This window comes from Protopterus annectens, chromosome 6.part0, assembly GCF_019279795.1.
Source record: "Protopterus annectens isolate FY-2018-M chromosome 6.part0, PAN1.0, whole genome shotgun sequence".
NCBI classification, from domain to species: domain Eukaryota; kingdom Metazoa; phylum Chordata; order Ceratodontiformes; family Protopteridae; genus Protopterus; species Protopterus annectens.
In genome coordinates, this window is record NC_056737.1 from 1,532,015,468 (window position 1) to 1,532,042,418 (window position 26,951).

General features: G+C 38.0%; 1 protein-coding gene across 1 annotated transcript in view; it reads right to left on the reverse strand.

Moving 5' to 3' along the window:
• CCHR6.PART0H2orf76 (chromosome chr6.part0 C2orf76 homolog) overlaps positions 1 to 26,951 on the reverse strand; it is a 600,781-nt gene that overhangs the window by 562,212 nt on the left and 11,618 nt on the right. Inside the window, exon 2 of the mRNA XM_044074994.1 lies at positions 12,508 to 12,660. Within this exon, the coding sequence (XP_043930929.1) occupies positions 12,508 to 12,640 (133 nt within the window). The 5' untranslated portion in view covers positions 12,641 to 12,660. The remainder of the gene's footprint in view (positions 1 to 12,507; positions 12,661 to 26,951) is intronic.

Sequence of the window (26,951 nt, forward strand, 5' to 3'; positions counted from 1 at the left end):
ACTGTGTAATTGAATGTTATAAATATAGGTAAAAAGACAATTGTTTGGTTTGATTGTGAGAATTTATAATCAAGAAGGTATAAATGATATACCAGTAATTCATACTGATGTTGAAGTAATTCAAACAAATACTGACAATATGAAAGCAACTGGCAATGTGTCTAACCAGGCTGTGGTTTCAGGTACTGAAGATGAAAAAGTAAATAAGGAAGAAGAAATAAATAGTAGTAACATGGATAACACCTTTACAGAGACTGCTAAAATACTAGAGAGGTGACACTTATAACTGGAAACAGAGTTAAAGTTATCCAGAGTTAAAGTTATCCAGAGAATAAAACTGCTTGAAAAACACACGGATACAAAAAAGACAACTCTGCCACTGTTTCTTAAAGAAAAGATAAAACAGAAAGTATTTGTCTTTAGGATACAAAGGTACACTCAACTAAACTCACGTTGTAGGTTTCTCACTTACGGAGGGGGTCATGTTTGGAGGAGAAATTCTACAGGTATTGCTGTGTTATTAGATTCTCAGAATATTAAACGTTGTTATCTATTGCATTGCAACATTACAAACAAATGCATTAGGTTAGTAATCTTGTATTTAAGTCCAAATAGAGCAGATAGGAGCAAAATATCTGTAATAAATATATGGCATTAAGTATGGGCATTATAATAGGAGATTATACTTGGAAGAAAGAATAAAATGCCCAGGAATGTTACACTATGTAAGAGTATTACTAAGATTTCTGTTGAAAGCATGGTGAGGAAAGAAAGATAGGGATGAACCATATTATGTATAGCAATTCTATAAAAAGAGGAACAGTTGGGTTCTGTTCCTTTTGGTTTATCTGATCATGTAGCTATACAAGTAGAATTTGGAGAAAATTAAAAAGTACTTAGAACTGGTACAGGTATAAAATATTTGACAAGGGTATGTGGAACGCTAATTATTTCAAAGGAACAAAGGAGAAAACTAAAGATCATAAAAGACTGCAACCATTTAATGATAACTGGACTCAGTGTTGGTGAAATATACAGAAATAGCTGCTGAATGAGAAATTACCTCAATCTCAGAAAGAAGTGGGAGAAGAAGTGTGTGAACCGTATGAAACCTGCCTTTGAAGTAGAAATAAATATAGCACATTAGACTTGTATGTATAATAAGTTATTAATAAAAGAGGCTTTATAAAAGTAAAAATATTTACTTAAGGTAAGGTATGAAGGGCAAATTCTTTTCTATGTAAAGTTAAATATTTATCCTTCCACATCGCATTTTCATTATATGTGAGGGTAAGACTGCAAGAACAACTTAAAAATATTAAACAAGCACTTGAACAAATATTTAAAATTATATATTCTGATGGTTGCAGTATTGCTGATACTATTTAGGAGGTTCCTAAAGATACAGGAGAAACTTTAGAGGAATATATCTGGGGATGAGCTATTTAAAGTTAAATACAAACAGTAATGTTTGAAATTTCTGCCAAGATTTAAGTGTATATAAGGATATGAATGAGGCAGAAAGGAACTTGTTTGCTTAAAGTAGTAAAGGAGTGCTTTAATAAAGGTGTTGAACAAGAAGACTGTTGCATTGATGTAGTTAAGTTACTATGGAGGAAATGTGACAGGACTGAAATTAAATAACTGAAGATAATTACAATAAGTATTATATATTATAAAAATTATACTGACCATTTTTTAAATATTTGAAAAAATGATTAACAAAGTGACTGATGGGGTATAAAGAATAAAGAGAAATATCTATCAGACGAGATTGGGCGCATTCAGGGTGGTATGGCTGTAGGCTAGCCTACAGCACCTGGTATTCCCAGGCAGTCTCCCATTAAGTACTAACCTGGCCCGACCCTGCTTAGCTTCTGAGATAAGACGAGATCAGGCACAACTCTTTCCAGTGGTGAGAATCAAACCTTCAACCTTGAGATTGAAAGGCATACACCTTAACCACTGTACCACTTGGCCTTTAATTGTATTAACAAAAGTGAAAAAAAGAATGTGTACCATCAATAAAAGAAAGATTTGTAGACTGAAACATTACTGCATTTGATATAAGGGAAGGTTATGATAAGATGAAAAATAATAAATATAGGAACCTTATAAAAATATATGGAATTAAAAAAAATACAGGTCTTACAATCAGTATATACCCAAATCAAATGTCATACAGTGGTGAATGGACGGAGAGTTAAACATTAGGATATATAAAGGTGTTAAACAGAGGTGTGCTTCGAGTACTATATTGTTTAAGCTAGTAATTAATGCCACTATCCAAAGTGTACAATTTAAATTAAGAATGGCAGGTATACAATACATATGTGTGTATCCCTTTAATATTAAAGTACACACACTACATTATGGTTAAAAATAAGGGATGTGTACATTTTCTTATGAGTAAGGTTGTTGAGCTTCTAAACAATGCAGGGTTGATCTTGAGTTGTGAAAGATATCTCAAAAACCTTAAATCCTATGGTATTAGTTTTAATAAAAAAAAAAAAGAGACAATGGAAAAAATCTTGTATGATTTATGGAATGTGCTTAGATTTTAGAAATTATATGATCTTTTGGGGAAAGTATATTTGACATATTCAGTTATTTTAGGCAAACTGAATTTTTGGGCAGTATACTTATGTTTCCTAATTGTCCAGACAAATATATATAAATGTGGGAGGTTCAGTTTTTGGCATTTTTTTGTTCTTAAATGTTCAACGGAAAAAACATGCGGGAATATATAATATTACGTTAACAAGAGAAAAAGAAAATTATTATTGTAGAAAACAACAATTGTTTAGGGAATGGAAAACAGATGCCGCAACGATTCCAAAAAAACAGTACAGAATGGTAATGAGAAAACAATGGATTTTTTTTTTTAAGAATAGTTCCCTGGAAAGAAGTTATGGATGAAGATAAAGAATTCATTAAAAGAAAAAAAAAAAAAAAAAAAGAGATGTGAAAGATTTGAGGAGGAACATGAATGGGAAGCATTTTTATGGAGGCTGATGATTCAAAAACTTAGCTATAATGGGTATGATGACATATAAAATACAAAAGGACAGAAAGCACTTTTGTGGGAAAGAGGAAATCTATGGAATATGCTTTTTTGGAATGTAGAATAAATTAAACAATATTGCAGAGGAGTAAAAAAAATGTATTGAAACAGGTAGATGTTCCAAAGGAGATAAGAAGGGAAGATCATGAGAAAGTGGATAAAACACTGTTTGTACATGGTACATCTGAAAGGCATGATGTACAGTGGTCTTGTATAACAAAAAATGGGATTTGGATTATATAATAAAAAATGTATACTTTTTTGTGGATAAATTGAATACTTCGTTCTAACTCATGATTTAATATGCTTGCATATTGATGGTAAATATGCAAAAATGTAGATATGTTGGTAATTTTAATATATATTACTCTTATTGACCTTCTAGGGGCACTTGGTTGCAATCCCACAAGAAGATGGAGGGGAACATCACAGCAAAGTCAGAGGGCACAATGCAGAGAGAGGCGATAGCATTTTCAAAAAAAAAACGTGAAAAAAGACATCTGGACATTTTACTAATACCTACATGGTTGCAATAAGAGTTCTGGCATTTTGGATGCTGTGATCTTTTGAAGATAAACCTGAAGCTAAAGGTGAACTGTTGTTGTTCCAAGGTGTAGGAAGATCCCTCAGCTGCAGCAGCAAAGATGGAGCCAAAATTTATAGTCTACACTTGATCTTAGTCAAAGTGATTTGACTGTATACAGATTTCCAGGATTGCCACAATACATTCGATACAAGACTTCTGAGGAGGAGGAAGAGTTATGTGGTGGCACCAAAAGAAATTCTAGGATGCAAAATTCAGTGGATCTAAGACAGTGACCAACTGTGCAGATTGTGGAAAACTGTCAACAGTATGGACAGATAGTTTTTTTCCCCCTTGACAGATACTACAACAACAATTCATATAGATAAAATACTTTTGTTACTTTTGAGAAGTTTATTAAATGACTTTATAAAATTTGCCAACACCCCCAAAAAATCACCACATCTTTCACCAACTTCTATCTTCCAGCATTTCAAAAACAAAAAAGTTCAGTTTAGAAATGATATATTGGAAGAATATATAGGACATTTTTTATTTCTGTCCTGCTTGCAAATAAAGTGTTTTCAGTAAAGAAAATAAATGCTTGATGAAAAACACATCTGGACTGGAGACTGTGAAATCTTATTGAAAATAATGTGATAAAACACACTGCTTGCACTATAAGAACAGTGCATTACACTGGTCAAACTTTTTTGTGCAAATGAAAGATAACAGATGAATGCCCTAAAAAATGGAACAGATGCGGGGGTGTGGGACATTTGGGGAAATCGTGCATACCTGCATTTAGGGTTTACAAGAAGTAGGATTATTGGCAGATTATCCCCCAAAGCAAAACCTCTGCAAGGACGGCAAGTGCACAGGCTTAAGAGGCAATATCAAAAAACAAAACAGCCAGCACTCATCTGGAGCAAATATCTAGTTTAATATACAAAAACAGACCGGTTTCGGCTCACAGGCCTTTTTCAATGTAAAACATCAGTACATTCCCCATCTTATATATCATAACATAATAGAATTATATCCCATTAAACAATTATTACAAATGTTCATTAAGACCAGGTAGAAACAATCCCCCCAACTTTACTATCCAAGAGATTTCTTTTTTATTTCAATACATTATGCCAACCACTTTTCATTGATCCATGTCCAAATACCCTGTCAATAATCATGAATTTAAACATCGCTGTCTTGTGTATAATAGTGTGTTTATATAAAGCATTAGCCAGATACTTCTTTCTAATGCTACTTAGATGTTCTGAAATTCGCAATTTTAGTGGTCTGGATGTTTGACCTACATAAAAGGCTGTGCAAGAGCAAATAGCCAGATAAATAGACGAGTCACTATTACAATTGCCAAACATTCCGATAGAAAAAACCCTAGAAGTGTTCTTACTTGAAAATTCCTTAGTTGAACATATAAAACTTACAAAAAGAACAATGGCCACAGGGGGCAACAACCCATCACTTGTGTGCCATCTATAGCAGTTTGTATAGAATTTATAGAATGTAAAAAGTGTTTATAATGGCTAAAGTAACTACTTAAGGTTTTGCCTTTCTGAAAAGAAAAAAGAGCATCTCTGACCTAACAACTCACACAACCAGTCATCTGTTAATAAGATGTCCCAATGTTGTTGTATCATATCTAAAAATCTATGAGTGTTCCTACCATAAGTGGTGTGAATCTGATTTTGTTGCTAGAGCAAGGGCCGCAATCTTTATATTTCAAAAGCTCTCCTCTTGAGTATGATTGTACTTTCTACTAGTCTGCCTAACCTGTGCCAATGGATAGCCTCGTTCAACAAAATGACCTACAAGGTCACTATCATAATGTATATATTCTTCAGTATTGGAACATATTCTATGTATTCTCAAACTGTGATTTAGATATGTTTGCTGTAATATGTTTAGGATGACAACTGGATGCATGAAGTAAAGGGTTGGAACAGTGGGGTTTTCTATATAATGTACTAGACAAAGTTCCATCAGATTGTTTAGACACCAACATCTAAAAAAGAAATATATGTAGCATCATAATTTACTGTAAATCTGATGCCCCACTTGTTTTCATTCAAATATTGAATGAATTCCTGCAAATATACAGCATCCGACTTCCACGCCATCCAGCAGTCATCCAAAAAGCTACGCCAGATATCAATCTCACCAACAAAAACATGATGTATATCATATATTATCTGTTCCAAATACCCCATAAAGAGGTCAGCATAGATGGGTGCAAACGATGCACCCATTGCTGTACCCAATTGCAAAAAAAAATTGAAGAAAAAACATTTTTAGATAACGGATGCTCCGTTAAGCATAACAAAAAAGTATTGAAACCCAGGCTATACAAGGACATTCTATTTAGCCAATACTCCAAAGCACACAAACCAGCCCAATGAGGAATACTAGTATATAAAGACATAATGTCTAAAGTACATAGTAAACAGTTAGACTCTAATTGGACATCTGAAATAATATTAAAAAATTCAGTAGTGTCTTTTATGCTGGCTCTCACTCCTGATGACGGTGGCTTTAAGTAAACAGTCAAGTAGGCAGACAAAGGTTCAGTTAGGGAGCCTTTACTGGATACAATTGGTCTACCCGGTGATTGCTGCAGGTCCTTGTGAATTTTAGGGAGAAGGTAAAAGTATTGAGAAGATGGATTTTTAACCTTCAGATGGAACATGTTCGTCAATAATCCCCTCACTAACAGCAGACTCTAGAAACATGTCAATTTCTTTTTTTAAAATCAGAAGTGGGATCATAAGGCATACATGCATACAATCTGTTATCTTGCAACTGATTGTTAGTTTCAGTGACATATAGAAATTTATCCATAGTAACAGTTGCGCCACCTTTATCGGCTCGAACAATAAACTATATTTTTGTTATTTTTCAGCTGTGTCAAAGCATTCCTTTCTTCACTAGATAAATTAGGAGAAACATATTGTTGACTATTTTGCCCAAAATGTAACTCCTTAAGTACACATTTCTGAAATAATTCTACATACTTATTCATAGGTGGAATAAATGTTGATTTGTTAAACTTAAAGCCACTATTTCCACTAACAGATTCCCCATTCTGAAAATATAGTTTCAAATTAAGCAGTCTGCAAAAAGCATATAAATCTTCTACAAAGACATCCTCTGGGACAAAAAACCCTGGAAAAAAAATGGAGGCCCTTGCTCAGCAAACTTTCAGATTCAGACAAAACCACTGAAGAGATGTTAATCACATTACTGGAAGACACTTTCTGGGTTTCAGAAAGTTCAGTATGGCTTTCCAGAGATCCACAGATTCCTATTTTTGGACTGGAGTTTCCTACCCCCCCTTCTTTTCCTAAAGGTAAAGGGGCCAATGTCAGAATTTGGTAACAAATTGTCCTGCAATACCATACATTACTTTTTGGTAGCTGGTGGCGTTTGCTGTCTATCTACCTCTGTATCCGTATACGAGTAACATTCTTACTTTGTTTACCATTTTTAATAGACTCAATGGGCTTACCTAACTGGTAGTCCCTTGAGTCTCTGTTACATTTGCCCATCTTTCTTTCATTTAAACTTTGCTCAAAAAGAAGTAATTCTCTCAACTTGTTGAAACATTCTTTATAAATAACAGAGCCCTCAAAAGATTTAACTTTCTCACAAATTTGAGCAATGTCTGGTATATATAAATCTATTTTTCGTTCATAAAAATTATGTAGGGTTTTTACAAACTGTAGAGAATTTTTGCTGAATATCTGTCCAAGATGACAATAACATATAATCCGCTTGACTAACTAAAGGTTTGATACGGACTCTTAAGGCCCTGGGAGTAATCCCTTTATCTAAATCGGCCTTAAAGAGTCTTAAATGCCACACAAAAGATCTCAAATTTTTCAAGTGTTTAATAAGCTGGTCAAACAAAGAAATACAAGTCTGGTCCGAATTGTTGGTTGTCTGACTGATCACATTTGTATTCCCTAGTCCAAAACCAAGATGTCTTCCTTATCCACTGACAGCCCCTTTAGAATAGCCATTAAATCCATACTTGAAAAACTGACTTGTACACCAATTCACAATTCATTATTCATACATAAAATTGATGTTATGCCCACATATAAATCCTACCAACCAATGGCAAATATCAATGCAGTCCCTGCTTTAAAACGACAGAACATTCATACTAAACCTTCATTTATTTTCATATGTAACAAACATATCTTATATCAAACTGCTATTAATATGTATATTTATCAAAGCATTTGTCAAAAAAAATGATTATATGCATAATATAAGGCTCCCTGAATTTTTAAAAACATTATTTTTTTTCAAAAACATTTAAAAGCTCATGTACATATATTCAAACTTCCGTTGAGCTTATTTAAAACCAACAGGATGGTATTCACCTCTTTCATTTACCCGAAGAACCAACGGTATTAATCTCTTCTGGCCTTCTTAAATTTTGCCCAACAGTCTTAACGAAACTGTATTTCACAGTACAAATGTTTCAAAAGCACCTCTGTTATGGCAAAAAAAAAAAAAAATTTTTGGACACCTTATACCAATGGAAAAAAGTCTGGGTGACTGGACCTTTTTCCGTTGGTATATTGTGGGATTTACAACCGACACACTGGCCAATCAGCATGCACGTTTTGGAATATTAATGGGAGAGGGTCATTGTATAATTCCGTTTATTCTGTCTGCATGTTTTCTGACAGGCTGCCTTCCTAACGGGGGGGGGTCTGAATAGAGAAATAATAAAATCAGCAGGAAAAGGAGAAGTATTGCTGGAACTGAATTCATCCTCAAGTCTTGGCAAGTATACCTTCACGTGGTGGAGCCTGTTTTCATAAAATCTCACCAAGTTGACATTGATATATATAGACTATATTTTACACAGCATATATCATGGACAGAGATAGGTTAAGAAAAGACAGCCGGGTGCACAAGTCCCAGGATTTAAAGAAGTACCCATTCCTGGTATGTACACTGGTGCCAAGACTAGAAAAATTGCAGTGTAGAATCCTCAGAACACAGAAACATTCCTACAATGGGGTTAGGCCAAGCTTTTTTTTTTTGGGGGGGAGGGCTGCTGCTGTAGAAGTAGACCACAAAAACTGACCGCCTAAAAAAAAAAGAGCCATAAAGATGACACAGTGGACTATTGAGGGTGAGAAAGAATTTATGTATTGTTGCTGTTATGCAAGAAGCCCATAATTTCCAGATGCAAGATATTCAAAAAGATTTGTAACCAAAATCACCACGACCCAGTGCACCCCAAAACTTAAAACAAAAAATTCTGACCAGGAAAGTCACCAGTACACAGAGAGTTTAATAGTTTGAGCAATTTTGTTCCAGTAAAGCAGGAACTGCCTCAGAAACAGTTTAGCAGCTTCCTGCATTCCTTAAAAAGCCTTCAAGGCGCCAAGCATTACAAAAATTAAACACTCTCAAAGTGTTATTGTAAAATAAGAAATAATACTAAGAAAACATTTAGAAGACAAAGCCCAATAAGTGGAAAACATTAAAATTATTATATAGAACATACTCTTGTCTGAAGCGTAAAATTTGAAATGCTAAATGATCAAGTGTAGTCAACCCAGAACACAAACCTGTGTAGAACTTTCTCTAAAAACAAAACTGCCTATCACACACTATTGCAAATAATAAACTAAAGATGTCAGCACAGGCAGAAAAACTTAGAAGATATGCAGATAAATATAAAAGGAAAAGTACAAAATAAGCAATTCATTAATGACCCAAAAAAGTTTTATAGGGAATTGGGAAATAAAGCAAAAGAAATAGAAACACCACCAAAAAAAAAAGGAGAGAGACATTTTTTGCTGAAATACTTATGAAGATCCTGTAGAGCTTAAAGCTGCTGAATGGATAGCATTTTTCATATAAGGGGTGGCGTAAGCCACAAAAATTTGGGCTAGGCTTATAAATGCCTTAGGGCAGATAGCCTAGTATAAACCTATGAACCTAAGTAAAATAGTAAGAAGTTCAAATATACAAGATATGAAATAGGATGAAGTAATGGCCAGAGAAATTGGAATACAATTACAAAAAGATCCTAAGTGTAAAACTCAAGGCCCAGATGTAGTACCTAACCTCTGGCTAAAAATATTAACATCTTTACACGAAGATTTAGTCTTAGGGTAAGAGCTACTTGTATGCGCATCCCAGACAGACACCAACCTGGTTAACAAAAAGAAAAAGATACTCCTCAAGAGTGAAATTGCAAGCTATCCTTAAAACTATAGACCAGTAACTTGCCTTCTGATAATGTGTAAACAATATAGTGGAATTGATGCCAACAGAGTTTACAGTCCTTCAGAAAACTCGATCATGGCAATAGAGCAAAAGGGTAACAAAAGAAAGTCATAATTTTTTGATGAAGTCATAATGGAGAATTGTAAAAAGGGGAAGAATCTAGGTATGGCATGGATAGATTACAAAAAAGCATTTATCAGTATCCTACATTCACGGATAAAGAGTTGCTTACAGATATATAAAATACACACTACATTGATCAATTTCATTACAGTGACCATAAAACATTGCAAACCACTTTGCAGATGAGCCATGATAATTGACAAATTATTATCACAGAGATAAAAAAGTCAAAGGGGGGATATTCCAGTTTGTCGTGGTCACAGCTGCTCTTTTGTCTTGCCCTTAACCCATTAAGGTATTTACTTAACAGATTAGGTCATGGTTACAGTTTGGCGTCCAGAAAACAACCACGTGTAAATACTTATTTTCTTTTTGTGGATGACTTAAAACTACTGTGTAGCTCATCAGGTGAGGAAATGAAAACACAACTGCAAGTGGTTAAAACTTTCGCAGATGATATAAGGATATCATTTGGTCTTGATAAATGTGCAAAAGCAACATTTAAAGCAGGAAAGCTGCAGCACCAACAAAATATCGGTCTGGGACAGGAATGTGATGTAAAGGAACTTAAGCGAGGGAATGTGTGTATACATATTTGGGAATTAATGAAAGGTAGACAATAAATCATGAAGAAATGCAAACAAAACTCAGTAAGGAATATTTTAGAAGATTAACACTGAAAACAGCTCTAACACCTAAAGTCCAAGGTATAAACCAATGTGCTCTTCCTGTTCTAGTTTACAGTTTTGGGGTGATTGACTGACACCAAACAGTATTGGATCAGTTGGACAGGAAAACCAGAAATGCTTCAAATGATAAAATTCAGTGTATACCACGACTATACATTTGTTCTGAAGGAGGCATGACACTTCCCCAAAACTGATTACGTGTACAGATTTGCAATTGCAAGACCGTATACATTATCTACAGACTTCACCAGATCAAACATATTGAAAGTTTTAAAACATGAGTAGAACATGCCCAAGATGACTTCCCTGCTTTGTTTAGCAGAAGCATATCTGTGTCAAGCAGTGATGAAGATCAGACTTGAAGGAGACAAAAATCAGGCAGCAAGTGAATGTGCCATAATACAAAAAAAAGAATACAAGGAGAAGGATCAGATGAGAAGGGAACAAATGCAGAAAAGGCATAAATATAGTTCCAAGTACTGAAAACTCCTGGAACAACCTCATATCAATCAGGATCTGATGCAGGAATAGTTAAAGAGAAGTGAATTTAAACCAAAAGTTGAAAGGTTAATATTGGTGGCCCAGGATACTGGACAACATAAATGTTGGTTTACAAAGTCCAGCGAACATGTGGGAGAAACAGACAAATGCAGGTATTGTAAAACAACTGGAAATGGTAATCAATCTTGTTGCTGGGTGTGATACTCTAATGGCAGAGGGTCAGTATAATGAAAAGCCATAATAATGCGGCAAGACTGTTGCAATGGGGATTGTGCTACAAACCATTATAGAAAATGATGAAGTCTATATCACATGGGCTCACCCATTACCAACAGTTCAAAAAATAGCTGCGAGAAAACCAGATACAGTAGTCCACAAAAAGAAGGCAAAAGTAGCATTGATTATTGAAACTGCTACATCCAGTGTTTATTTATGTTCAGAGAGAGACAAAAATCATAAAATACCAGGATTTGCAGGCAGAAATGAGGGCAATGTGGAAGGATAGCCAGACAGTTCCAATAGCAGTAGCAGTGGGTCTCATAAAAAAAAAAGTTCTAGTGATATATGTAACTCTATATGAATTACAGAAGTCAGTCAGTTCTGGGCACATTGAGGGTGCTGGAAAGAGCACTTCTGGTAAACAAAGATTGTAACAATACTAATTTCATGACCTTTAATCGTACTTTTACTTAGGAATGGGATCCATTCCTCTCATGGTGCTACAAACCCAAAAAGGCTTAGACATTAAACCTACCCATAAAGGGGTGCTCTTCTGATTTTACTATTGACCACTTTTTGAATTATAGGAGAGATCTGCGTACTTGGGTGCTGCTGTTGTCATTTGTAAGTTTATCAGGGCACACAAAACAATAAAGGGCGAGAGCCTCTTCCCAAAATGCCACATAGCCAGTTTGGCTGCTTTAGATGTATGCAGCATTTGGAGTTAGATGCTTAACTTGTACCCTTTTCATACAGTTTAAAAAGTTGTATTCTATTATAAGAATTATACAGGGGCTGAAGTATATAACATGTACAAGTTCTGTAGTAAGTGCAAATAGCTGCATGTAAGGCAAGTGGCTTGTCAGTGTACACAAAGCAATGCAAAAATCCACATCACATTATACAGCTTTAATAGAAAACAATCTTTCATGTCAAATCAAGCATATGATCATATGCAAAACATATACATGTACTGCATAAAATGTTAGAAAGGTCTAAACACACACCAATGTTTCATTACTTCTCTTGCCATTCTTTACAAATTCCATGAAGTTTCATTACTCTTACCATTCTTTACAAATTCCATGAAGTTTCATTACTTCTCTTACCATTCTTTACAAATTCCATGAAGTCCTTTACAGTTTGGTTCAGGTCAACATTCTGATACACCACAGGTTTAAAGTTACGGTGCTCAAAAGAACGAACCAGGCGTACAGTCACAATTGCTTCTTTAGATGCCATAACCAACCTGTGTTCAATGTCTGGAAAAAATAAAGTGTGCCTAGTTACCAGCTGCTCCGTCAGAAAACATGCTTCACTACTTTTGCAGAGAACAATGCTGGCATTAGAAAGATTCAAAATCATTTGCATAATGGTGCAAGAATGGGTAGCCACACCATCAGTGACCTGGTGTGATTAATAACATTTTCACATTCCAGGGGGAAGGAGGATTAAGCAGCCATCTCAGTAAAGTGGGACAGTAGTGTTTATTGCTGTATGGCCATTGTCTTCTGAAAACTACTAATAATATGGCTGTCAACATTAGTAACACGATGACACTCTTACAGCAAAGTGTATGAGTACATGACTATATCCAAACAAGATGAACTGCGTATCAGGAATGGGAACAGAAGACTCTGACCATCTCCGGTAAGGCTACTCTTGTTACATTTCCCAGCACCCCCCCCTTTTTAAGAAGGGTTACATAGTTGAAAAATAGGTAGAATGGTCAAAGTCAAGGCATCAGGTGGACGAGGTCAGCAAACATTAGATCTAAAAAACAGAAGCAAAATAAATCTGAAATGCATAGATGCAACCTACACTTGGGCTGCCTTACAGAATATCCAACACACAAACTAGAACACAAACATGGGCATCAACAGGATACAATAAAGTCCATAAAAATAGAAAAATTACTATGTATACAAAAAGAACTGGCATAGAGAAGTCATCCATGTGACTCATGGTAATAGTAGAAAGACATATGACTAGAACTGGCATAGAGAAGTCATCCATGTGACTCATGGTAATAGTAGAAAGACATATGACTCAGAAAAGGAAATTACAATAATTATCAAATTCTACAACTAAAATGATCTGTCACATCACCTCTGATTATTTCCATGTAATGAGGCAAGTGCTTCAAAAAAATATTTGCGATATGCACTTCTGAAATGGAAAAAAGGGGCAGCAGCACAACGAAAGACCGCATATGCCTTGGCATGGTGGACTATTACTTAGTTGAGGTAGCTGGTTTCTCATAAGGATAAAATTAAACACCTGCATGGAGATTTTTCCCAAGATACTCCACATAAGAGACATATAGAAAGTTTAGAAGACATTCTGCAAGGTTTAGTTTACAGTCAATGTGTTGTAATACATTTTGGACATTCTAAGATGATTGCTGCCTGAGCTACATGCTGATTAGAACTCACCCAACGTGTAAAAAAAAAAAAAAAAAAAAAAAAAATACTTGGCAAAAAAGCTATTAATTTTGAAAGAATTTGGTTATTGGCCAGTGAATACAATGGATGGTTGTCAATTCGTGGAAAAATCTGGCAAGTCTAAAGGAAATTGGTGAAAAAAGGACATGAAAATTATAGTTGGGGGGGGGGGAGGGGCTTGTGATCAACTAGCAAGAAGCTGACCAATTTGTACCTCGATACACGAGATGGCTTTCAACAAATGAGAAGACAAAATAAAACAAATGCAGTCAGAGGTGTTCAAAATACGTGAGACACTAAAAGAATACATAAGGTGGAAAAAAAAAAAGCACTGAGTGCCCATTCAGATGGACTAATGTAATACTTGAAGTCAGAGATTTGAATAAATGAAAGGATAAGAACATGGTGCTTCTCAAGTAGAACTAGAAGACAGAGCACACAGAAAATCCAATTTTTTTTGCCATTCCAGGGAAAATGTAGGGAGTACACTATATTATTACTTTTAAGAACTGAACTACTGCTCTGCAGGAGGAACTGTTGAGATGGCACATCATGTACAAAGTCTGTCAACAGGAAGCCACCAAGAACCATTCTAGTAAAGATGCAAATGTACCAGGAAGAGTTGCTTCTTTTTTTCCCCACAAGAGAGAATATTTATTCAACAAGTAATGCATTACATGACAAGTAGTCCACATGCATGGTGTGCTTGTTTTTTTTTTTTGCCCTGATGAGTGCTCATTTACATTCAGCAATAACCTATTATACACACTTTTCTGACACAGACTAGACAGTCCATAACCAGGGCTTACAACGTTTCATTAATTAAGTGTATTTTCCCATGCAGCCAAATATCTTACTAATTAACCACTTATCCAAAATGATTTAATATTTTGCTGCTGAAGATTCCTTTAATCTCAGTTTACCACAGTCATTGGATTCCTTCCTTCCAATTTCTCATGCTTTGACAAGTAATTTACAACTATATACATCACCCTTTCCCCCCTTATTCCTAGGAAGCATTCCTTTCCGCTTCCTTCCTTCCCACACAGTCTATTCTTATCCCTCCTTGCTCTTTTGCTCTTATTCTCTCATCAACCGTTTTGCCTTTCCCTGATACCATTGCTTCACCCTGAGCATCTTATCTTTGCTTATTCCATCCAATTACCTCATTTCTGCTGAAATTTGGCTTCATTATCTCTTTCACCAACTGTTCATCTACAACTTGTAGCATTAGCATCTCCGCCTCTTTTCCTGTATGCTCTTCCTGACACTTCCACTTGTTTGTGACTGCCTTATTCCCAGCTGTCATAAATAAACTGAATATCTATCTACTGTCTTCTGGGATTGAATTAATGTACTCAATGGAAAGAGTTTTATAAAATCAGTATTATTTCTGTCATCTTCTCTGTTTCCATCTTAAACCTGCCTAATTTCATACACTCCCAGAATGTATAGCCTATGTCCTCTCTGTCATCAGCACCCAGACATCTTAGCTAATCTTGTCAGACTGTAAAAGTATTCTACAGACAATTCCATGCAAGTATCCCCAACGTCCTCAATTTTGTGATATAGCTAAGTAGTTTCACTATATTTTCCCGACACTTCTTGATGAACTGAGGTTCCAAAACCTTTCTTACATTGTCTTTTTCTTCTCTTGCTCCACGTTCTCCCCTTCTTTCAACTGCATCTTCCAACTCTACAACAATCCTTTCAGAGATTCAACGTCCCTCCTTATACAGTCTATCTCCTGCACAACTTTGTGTATCTCACAGATAGCTCCGTTAATACAACATGCATGTTTCACTTTAACATTCCATTCCCAGGCATATTAAAAATGCTGCATGTCCAGAATTATAAACACACTTGTAATACACATCTGAATTATCTGTACCCTGTGGTCTATATCTAACTTTAGTATCTTCAATCTCCAAATGTATTTTTGTCATCACATACACCTTATCATATGTTCTCTTCAAAGATTCTTCTACTGTTTCTCCTATCTTCACCCCTTAATATATGTCATTTCCTCTTTACATTTTATCCTTTGCCCTTTATTCTCCCCTTCTCTATTACTTACTCATACAGCTTTTGTTTTCTACTGGTTAATCTTATACCTTGACTGACTTCAAAAATCTTCCATAATTTCCCTAGATCCTTCTTGAGCTCTTTAATATGATTACTACATCGTCCAAAAATTTTTTCTCCTGTCACCCCCACCTATATGTTATGCTGGTCATCCCAATTGCATCTGCCACAGCTTTTATATACATTACAAAGAGAAGTAGGGATAGCAAACACCCCTACCTTGTGCTCTGTGTTCACCTTCTCTGAAAATCTTGTTCTAATCTGAACTCTCACACATACTTCTACATATATTAACCTTATCATCACTACCCATTCTTCTGAAATGTTCCACCTTTAAAAACTCTCTCAAAAAAGTTACGCCTACTCTTCTCTGTCAAACGCTTTCCTGCTTCTGGTGAGATATGGCTAATTCTTTATTTTTTCACTTGAATATATTGAAATAAAGCAAAGTCTTTTTTAGGTTATCAGTTGTTCTACGCCCACTGACAAAACCCATTTGATCATGATGGATCATCTTTAGCAGTAGCTTCCCTACCCCACCAGTCATTGTACATAGAACATTTCTAATCACGATTCATTATAGATATTGGCCTATATGTGGCTGGTAATTTTAGGTCTTTACCTTCCTTTAGGAACACCATAACCTCCTCCTTCCACAAACTTAGCGCAGTCCCCTCCACTCATTACCTGATTAAACAGCTCCACCTTCCAATCACTTCTTCTCCTACTAATCTTCATACATCTCTCAGTAAGTCATCAATTCTGGGGTTTCCCATTTGCGATTTTGTCCCAAGTTTACCTTATGCCTTCCTTACTAATTGGCACAATTAAAAACTATGGGCCTTATCCACTTCCACTAATTTTAAGAACAGCCACTCCCAACCTCCTTCCTTTTACACATCTGATAGGACTCATTAAAAGCACTCCACTAGCTCTCCTAGCTTTATCCTTACCTTATCTTCTCCTTTTTTCTAATCTCAAAAATGCCCCTTTCCACCTCCTACTGCCTTAATCTTGCTGCTAGTGCCTTAGTTGCCTTGGGGTTTACTGAAGCAATAAGCTTCTCTACTGCAATCTTCCAATTTTTGTTCATCTTTCCCCTTCCATATTTTTTTTGCATTATCTCCCCCCCCATAACCCCTTCACCCCCCCGAACTCCAGTAATTTCTCTCTTAATTGATCTTGTACTCTGTTATTCTTCGTATATTTCATTATTACATTATCTCACTCATTACCTGCTCATTTCTCTTCTCCAAAGTGTGTCCTTCTCCCCTCATAGCTTCCCTTACTATCCTGGCAAGCCAGGCCTTTTTGTTATTTAAAAACAAAGATTGTAAGACTCCAGGATCTTTCTAGCCTCTCCTCAGATTCTGTCTTTAACAGTATTCCTATCAAGGCACGATCCACAAGTGCTAGTGGCTCTGTAATCACTTTTCTTACCATCTGTATGTTCTAATGTTTTATATACACGGTCATTCCTTGACCATGTTCTGTACCTACTCGTGAAACGGGTGAAGTCACCTCCTTTTACCATCTCTGGACCGATTTCCACCGACGCCCTTCCATCCTATCAGTCTCACGTATTACTTCAATAATCTCCCCTCTTTTAGGATATTTTTCTGTCTTGTTGCCTTATTTACTTCTTTCGTTTTCACTGTTATGTTCCAGTTGCCTAAACAAAGGACAACTCCTTCATGAAACTTTACTGACTCTGCTAGAATTCCTCTATAGTCCTTTTACTACAGTCCCTGATGGGACAAACTGTCAATACTGTCACCATTATCCCGTTTACCATAGCTTTAACTCCTGCATACCTTCCTTTCCTATCCTCTACCCTTTAAAGAAGGGCCTTATTCACAGGTATTACCACCCTGCTCTATTTAGTTCAGCAAGGCGGTAGCCACCAATCTATATGCCCTAACCAAGTTATGTCCCTCAGCTAACAAGTGCATTTCTTGAAGGGTGAGTATCTGCACCTTTGCTCTCCCTAAATGTGCCAATATCATCACCATTTACTTCTCTTACCTAGTCCATTAACATTCCATGCCTTAATATCAATCCTTCCCATGTTTGCCATTGGTAATCTCTATAATACTTCTTCCAAACTCCCTCCTTATTCTTAACCGTCTTGTGCTGCTTACATTGCACTTTCTTCCAACCTTTGCAGTTTTATACTCCTTCCTTCCCCAACAAAACTACTGCCTTTTTAATTGCTGCCCTAAGATTATCTGTCACTTTTTATTCTCCCCTTACCCTCCTCCATTTAACTAGGTACATATTTATACATTGCACTTCTGTCTTCAGAGTTCTTGGTTGTATTTTTGGTCCTACCCTCCTGAAGGCCCTGTTTTCTGTCAATACCCTGATAGTGAACACTGCATGAAGTCACACGTTCTTGCTCCATTCCCCTTGTACAGACATAACCCTCTATTATCCCTCTTATCCAAGACTGCACAACCTGGTCTTCTGCCTTCACTTACTTCCTTACATCCCATACTTCAAAGACTGAGGAAAGATGAGGAAATAATTTGGTTTCCCATTTTATTTTTCTTTCTCCTTCAATGATATTTTGGTACCCCACCTCACCAAACCACTTACCAGTAGGATAGTGATGTCCCTCCTCCATCTTCCCTTTCCAGCTCTTATAATCCATTTCTTATTTACATTAAAAATGACCCCTCTGTATCTCTTTCTCATATAATTTATCCCTTTTTGTCATGCAATACTATGCTTTCATCCTTAAACTTCTGTGCAACAAATGCCACTACAATATATCCTATTCATAATTTGCTGTCCCTTCTTTCCTCTACATATGGTGCTTCCCCTCCCCATGTTTCTTCATAGCCTGACCTTTTACCCAACAGGATTCATAGTGGCCTAACAATCTCCTATTTTACTCCTGTTCCCTTACATAATGTCCTTTGTCATACTTCATTCTTCCTCCAGTTACTTCCATTTTCCCTGTTTCATTCACACATCTGCCTGCCATAACGTTCATCTACCGTCTACTTCCAAAGTTAAACAATCTTACTCTTGGAGACGGTCAGTTATTTCCCCTATATACCCTTAGTACACAGCTATAGCTTCCTTGAGGACCTACTGCACAGAAACTCAAACATTACAAGTTAATTACTTCTCAAGCATATTCCTACCCCCACATGCTTATATATGCTATCATACTTAATTGTCACTAGTGTTTCTATCGTATTTGTTAACAAGAATGTAATGGCTGCAACCTTTTATATATCCATGCAGCTACATATATTACTGTGTAGTCAAATTTACCTTACAGATGTCAGGTGCCCCCCAAATGGGGAGCAAAAATATATATAAACTGTAAATATATAAATGCACCTTAGAAACATAAAATTTACCCTCAACTAAAAGCAAATACACCACAAAGGCTTTTGAGTATAGTGAAGGAAAGAAAAGGTATAGAATGGGGGATAGCGGGTGGGTAACCCGGACTGCAACAGTGAATACACTCTAACATCTACATTTATGGCAAGTGTACACAACTGTACTATGTTCTTCGTGTTTCACTGTTGCAGTCATTACATTTGGGTAGAATCCTAAAGCTATGGATGGGAGGATGGAACTAAACAGCATTGAGGGCAGCTATAAGGCCCTGCAGGACTGCAGTGGCAAAGCCTGCCCTGGATTTAGAGAAGAGAGGTATATGGTAATGCTTTGTGAACGTATAAATGGAGCTCCAAGTAGCAGTTTCTAGAATGTCTTTGGTTGGGACCCCCACTGAGAAAAGCTGCTGAAGTAGAGGCAGCCCAGGTGGAATGGGATCCGATCCCCTTGGGCACAGGTTTACCATGGTGCAAATAGCAGAAACGAATGCAGTGGCTTATCCATTTAGAAATAGTCTGCTTTGATATAGCCTTCCCCTCTGATCCTGCAGCAAATGCTACCAGTAGTTGCTCAGACTTTCTTAAGAGATTTTGTCCTGTTTAAGTAGAATCTTAGTTGTCTGTGTACATCCAATGAATGCAGAGTCCGCTCCTCCTTGTTTCATTTTGGAGAAAAGTTGGCAGGTGAATGGTCTGGTTAAGAACTACACTGGATACCACCTTAGGCATAAAAGGATTGGTCCTGAAGACCACCCTGTCAGGTTAAAATATAATGAAAGGATCCACTGCCATGAGAGCCTGTAGTTCTGAAAGCCTTCTTGTTGAAGTGACTGCAAAAAGAAAAGCTGTCTTCCAAGATAGAAATTTTATATCCGCAGTAGCTGCTGGTTCAAAAGGAGGCAGGGTGAGTTTTTCCAGCACACAATTTAGGTCCCATGCAGGAGTAGGTGTTCTCCTGGGAGGCCTTAAATTGTTGGCCCCTCCGAGATACTGTTTAAGCAGTGGATGAGAAAAGAGGGGGGGGGCTTTTTGTTGTAATGAGCTGAGATGGCAGAGGCATGGATTTTTATTGAAGAAAAAGATAAGCCCTTGTCAAGCATCTCAGTTAACTATTGTAAAATCTGAGGCATATTGGGCTTTGCTGTGTCTATTCCTTGTGCTTGATTCCAAGCACAGAATCTCTTCCATTTATCAGCATAAGATTTTCTGGTACTAGGCCTTCTGGCATCCAAAATGACATCCACCACAGGTTTACCGAGAGATGTGGTTTGAATAATTAGTTGATTAGCCATGCTGCAAGATTCAGAGTTTGGAGCGGAGTGTGCAGAATTTGATAGTTCTGCTGAGACAGTAGATGATGTGTTTGAGGCAAGTACCACGGAGGAAGGTGTGACATATTCCTTAGAAGCAGGTACCAGTGCTGGCGAGGCCAGTATGGAGCAATTAGGATCATTTTTGGTTTTTCCTGTCTACGACCTTGGAGAGTAGAGGCAGAGGGGGAAAGGCATAGACTGATAGGTTTTTCCAGCTGAAGGATACCAGCTGAAGGATAGAGCATCCGCTTTCCATGCTTTTTTGTGATGAGTTCTTGTGCAAAATTTGTCCAACTGATAGTTTTGGGGAGAGGCAAATAGATCTATGTCTGGGCTCCCCCATTTCTGTGTTAACATGCTGAAGATTTGTGGATTCAGTTTCCATTTATGTGGGTCCATAAGATTTCTGCTTAAGTCATCTGCCAGAGTATTTTGCTTTCCTGGCAGGAACTGAGCTTGAAGATGTACTTGGAGTCAAGGCTGTGTTCCACAAGGCCATGGCTAGTCTGCAAAAGGGGTAGGAATGTGTACCCCCCTGCTTGTTTATGTACCACATAACTGTGTTGTTGTCCGTCTTTATCAGTAGTTGTCCTGGATGAAGTAAGTCCTTGAAGGCAATCAGAGCATTCTGAACAGCTAGCATTTCTTTCTGGTTGATATGCAGGTGCATTTGGTTCGGGCTCCATTTGCCCTGAATGCATCTCCCTGCCAGGTGGGCCCCCCCAAGCATAGTCTGATGTATCTGTAGTTAGGGTTTGGGTGGCAGGGGGTAGAGTGAATGACAGTCCCTTGTTTTGGTGACATGTCTCTGCCCACCAAAGAAACTCTTGTTGTAGGCAGGGAATGAGAGGAATCATTGTTTCCAGGCTGTGACAATGTTGACTCCATAAACATTTTAGGTACCATTGAAGTTTCCTCATATGTAGTCTCGCATATGGAATTAGTAGAATGCAGGATGCCATGAACCCCAAAGACTGCAGAATTTGTCTTGCAGATAACTGGGATTTTGTTGCCATTTGTTTGAAGTATGTTGTCAATTGTCTGTCTGGCATGAGGTAAGCCATCTGGGCAGTTGTATTCAAGCTTGCACCCAGGAATGTAATTTGAGAGGGTACCAGTTGTGATTTCTTTTCATTTATGGTGTACCCTAGGCATGCAAGATGTTGGAGTGTCCTTGTCCTCTGCTTGAATGAGACAATTGTCCAGATAAGGATAAATTTGAATGCTTCTTTGTCTGCAGAATGCAATTACTGGTGCCAGGCACTTTGTAAAGACCCTGGGCGCAGTAGATAAGCCAAAGGGCAGTGCAGAGAATTGGAAATGCAAAAAACCTGCTTTGAAGTGGAGGTATCTTCTGCATGATTCCCTTATTGGTATATGCCTCTTTTAAGTCTAAGGTTACTAACCAAGCATTCTTGCCTAGCATAGGCAGTAGCTGTTGTAAAGTCAGCATTTTGAATTTTGGAATGTCCAGGAATGTGCTCAGAATCGAGAAGTCCAGTATTGGACGCCATGAATTGTCTTTTCTGGGTACCAGGAAAAATCTTGAATAAAATCCTTGTCCTTTTTCCTTTTCTGGTACCGATTAAATAGCCCTCATATCCATGAGGGACATAACTTGTTTCTGGGCCTCTGCCCAGTGGTTTCGTTGTAGATCCGGCCATCCGTTTGGAATTGGCAAAGTATGGAAATGAAATCTGTACCCCTGGGATACTATGTGTAATACCCACTTGTCCTGGGTAATTAACTGCCAATTTTGAGCATAAAGTGCTAGCTTTCCCCAAAGGGGGCTGCCAAAAGATAAGTGCTTGGAGATGATAGAGGGAAGTCACTGAGACTGCTTACTGTAGGGGTTGTGCTTTGTTTCCTCCAGATCTGGAGGTGGAGGCACCCAAACCTCCCAACCGTCCCGAATTTCTCGGTTTTTACCGAGTTTTGGGGTCCAAACAATGGGGTGCCACGATTCCCGAGTGGCACCCCTTCATTTCCGAGTTTTTCTTTATTTTTATTTTTTTCCACTTTTGAGCTGACGTCATCACGTACGTGATGACGTCAGCTCAGTCAGCCAGCCTGTCAGAATTGAGCTTGCATCCCAGCTGTTCAAATGGAGAGCGGGGAAACATTTATCTTTTGGTTTGGCCGCACTTAAGTTAACAGAATGCTGCTTGCGATATACGGAGCTAAGAGCTTGCATTTCCTCCATTAAATTGCTGCATTGTCTTTGATCGCCTCTGTTAGAGCCATTAAACTGCTGCATTATCTTTGGTTGCCTTGCCTCTCTTTATTTTGTGTGAAATATGGGTATGTGGAGCTTGCATTCCGGCTGGGCTTAACAGAATGATACTTGTAATATAATGGGCATTCTGCCGGTATTGAAGGGAGCCGTTAAACTGCTGCATTGGTTGCGAGCCGTTATTGAACAGAGAGAACTCGTCACTCGACTCACTGCTGCATTGATTCTGCTGCGAAGGAAGGGTAGGATTCTTAGTGTTTTCATGCTGGGAGAAACATCTTTGGTTGCGTTGCAAGCCGTTATTGCAAGTTGATTATCTGAGCTAGAGATTGTGCGTGTATGTTTATCTGCCATTGTAGCATCATGCTTTTATTTTGCTGTGTGTTTATCTGTCTGCCGTTGTAGCACTACCATGCTTTTATTTTGCTGTGTGTTTATTTGCCGTTGTAGCAACACCATGCTTTTATTTTGCTGTGTGTTTATTTGCCGTTGTAGCACCACCGCGCTTTTATTTTGCTGTGTGTTTATCTATCTGCCCATGTAGCACCACCGTGCTTTTATTCTACTTGTGTTTATCTATGATAGCGTTGTTAATGGGGGGGGGGGGCGCTCCTCAAACTGCGTGCTATTAACCCTAGATTGGAACTAAATCTGATGTAAATGCTTCCTGGCCTGGTGTGTAGTCCAAACCAGATGTCGAAAATATACTGTCCTTACTAAATATGAATAACATGTCTTAAATTACATGACATACGTGTAGTTTATATCCACAAGCGCTCTTCTTCGGGTGATATACTGGCAAGGTTCCTAAAATAACTACAACGCTTAGGAGAACCAATAAAATGCTAAATGTTTAATGCAGTTAGTGTCCTTGGCAGGCAGTGGGAAATTAAGACTCAAAACTGTGGGGAGAGAAAAGAAAATGTGGTAAATAGAGAGGTGCAAGGTAGAGTAAGTATATAACCCTGTACAGCTATAATGTGACTAGGTAATGGGATAGAAAAGAAACTGGCAGTAGGGCAGAGTCAGAAGCAGGCGTGTTAGCAGAGGTGGGGAAGCAGAACAGGGGTGGAATCGAAATAGACGTTATAGAATGAGATAGCAGCTCAGCAGTTCAGATCGTACCATAAAATAACTTAACACAAAGTACAACAAAATAAGTATTACTAAAAATGATACAAGTCTGAACTTTACAATAAACAAATTAGCATAAGATGCAGCAATTCCTATTGCCCCCTAATAAAGGAGTGATGTGCACCACAGAATAGTAGAATTTTATTTACTTTTTTTTGGAGGGTCCATACAGTAAATTCTTCCTGAACAGTGTATCAGACAGTTCAAAGTTGAAGTCTGACTCCTTGACTAAATATATTTGTGTTCCATCACAATTAGACTGTTGTCCCTGATCAGCAAGAAGACAGGCATGTGGTAAAGTAGTTCTAGTGTACCTGTGGCACTGATATTACTGGGAGCAGAACACAAGACCCAATGTAGTGTGTTTATTCATTCTGAGGAATAATCCATCCTAATCAAGGATCTAATTACCTCTACAAAGATGTGATTGTAACACAGGATGGGAATATGAATCTTATTACTTATACCAGCTAATGGTAAGCTAATCAAGGAGTTATATATATCAGGTCTCATAGGATTTGAAAACACCCCAAAGGTAATCTTTATCCCCCATTGGCCAGATGCATTTTCCTTGGATGTGGGTTTCAGTGCTGTTTCAATGAATGTGAGATTCAAGGGAAGACCGCAGAGAAGTTTTAATGCTAAGTCTATTTTCATTGTGAGATGTCTGTTAGTGTTTGTGCTATAAAATGTAAAATAAAATCTAAATAATCATTGTAGAAGTAAACCAGTGTGCACATTAGTGTTTAGGGTAGATGGGGTGAAATGGCCAAGTAATGGGACATTGGAATGGCTGCAGGGGGACTCTGGGCTAGAGCCATATTTTGGTAGTCTGTTCTTCAGTTTGTTTTAAAGTTGGTATCCCACAATTCCATTGAAGTAGGTGGGGCTACATAATTGTGAATGCAAATTTTATGTTAATCAGTGTACAGATTTGTACCTATTTTTCATGGGCCTTGTCCAGATTTTTGATGTTTCCAGGTTGAGAGGTATGGAGGCACCCCATTGCTTTGACCTGTAAGAACCCTGTGATTGATATCTGGAGCCTTTTTAGCACCTGGGTTTGCCCTGACTGGCTCTGTTGGACACAGGAAAGGACCAATTTTTATTATGCCAATGCCTACTGAACCCGGGTGGCTGTACTTGCAAGAAATCTTTTACAGTTTGCATAGATTATTACCAGAGTATCATGCTGCAAAGGGGCATCCAACAATTTAGCTTTAACATGATCAGGCAGATTTTGCTCTTTGAGCCAGGCATGCCTTCTAACCACAGATCCAGTAATGGTGGCCCTACAAGAGGCCTCCAAGGAATCAAGTATGCTTTCCAACCTGTTCTGCTGAATGCAATAAATCCTGTAACATTTTCCACACAATTAGAAATCAACATCATTTTCTGTTTCAGTAAGCCCATGACATACTGTTCATAGGTTAGTACTAAGCTAACTTCCCTTGCGAGCCATTTTAAGCCTAGCCAATTATCCCTTGCGAGACTCAAACCATGCACCTTGTGTTTGTAAGGCAAACACCTTAACCATTAGGCCACCCTCCCAACCCCCTATTGATATTTAAGCATATGAAACTGACAGTTTAAAGCCCCGATTGCCAAGGTTGCAGACGTATAAACCTTCTTACCTCATCTATCCAGCACCCTGGAATCTCTATCAGAAGGGGTAGGATTTTTGGCTGTAGAAGCCTTAACACCCTTGGGACCCTGAGAAATAGTCTCCGGATCAACAGCAGGATTTTTGAAAAGAAATTTGTGGGAGTAAGGAACCCTGTAATATCTGTCTGGCTTACTAGGAGCCAGAGACAGGGAATCAGGAGCCATGCTTGATTCCGAGAACACATCAACAATGTCTAATACAGGAGGTATTGCCAAAGGCCTATGCTGAGGAAGAAGGAAATCCCTAAGCCTCTTTTTTGATTCAGAGAAGTCCTGACTCTCCCAGTGAAAATGTTCCCTTAAAGTATGCAAAGTCTCTCCAAAAGAGTAATCCTCTGGAGGAGATGCAGATGGGATGGATTCCTCTGCATCAGAATCCTCGTAGGGTGGAAATGAAAATTCCTGATCAGAAGAAATGGAAACCTGATCTGAAGATTCATAATCAGGGCCTTGCCTAGGCCTCTTAGCGGGGGGTGGTGTGGGAACCCCTGATCAAGGTAATTAAATCCTCACCCATTTTGATCCGTTTTGTAGGCATAGGGGCCTGAGCACGCGGATCATGCATCAGTTTTTTAGACATAGAAGTTGTTTTTGACCTTGTTTTTGTTGCTGGCGTCGGTTTAATGTAAAAATATTGAGGCCTGAAAACACCCTCAGAAGCAGGTGCCTGCTCAGCGGCTCCGGACCCATCCAAGGGAGAGACATCCGCGGGTTCAATACTTTGCGAATCTCGCAGCATACCTGACTCTGAATGGGTCTCAGTAGAGGCCTGCGACTCAAAAGTAGTGGGTATCAGGGGCTGCGAAAGCGCCTCACTGAGTACCAGCGAACCGGCGACTGGCTTAGGAGAAGCGTAGTAGTTGGTGTTGGACCTTCACGGTCTGTCTCTGTCTTTTTCATTGTGTTTTTTGTGAACTCCGTAGCCGGATTGCTAACCGACGACATTTTGGGGTAGTTACATCTTGAACCAAAATATTTAGAAGCAAAAATATATCGACGCTTAATAGTGAGTTGGTTAAATTTAGCACAAAACCCACAGCACGTTGTGATCAGGGCCTAGGCAAGGAATACAGTACAAATGAAAATCCTTATGAGGTATTTGCTTCCCACAAGTAATGCAATTATTAACTTTTACTGACATTGGTAAGGAGCAAGAAAAAGTTTCCCCAACGGGGTACTTGGCTTTAGTTGGAAGACTTTGGTTCTGAAACTCGAATACGAAAATTTCAGGAGTCGGCTGACCGGCACTTGCGAACTGCTTCTGCTTCGGGCACCATGCGGCAAGAAAGACTGATAAAAATGGTGTCGGCTGCATGTTTT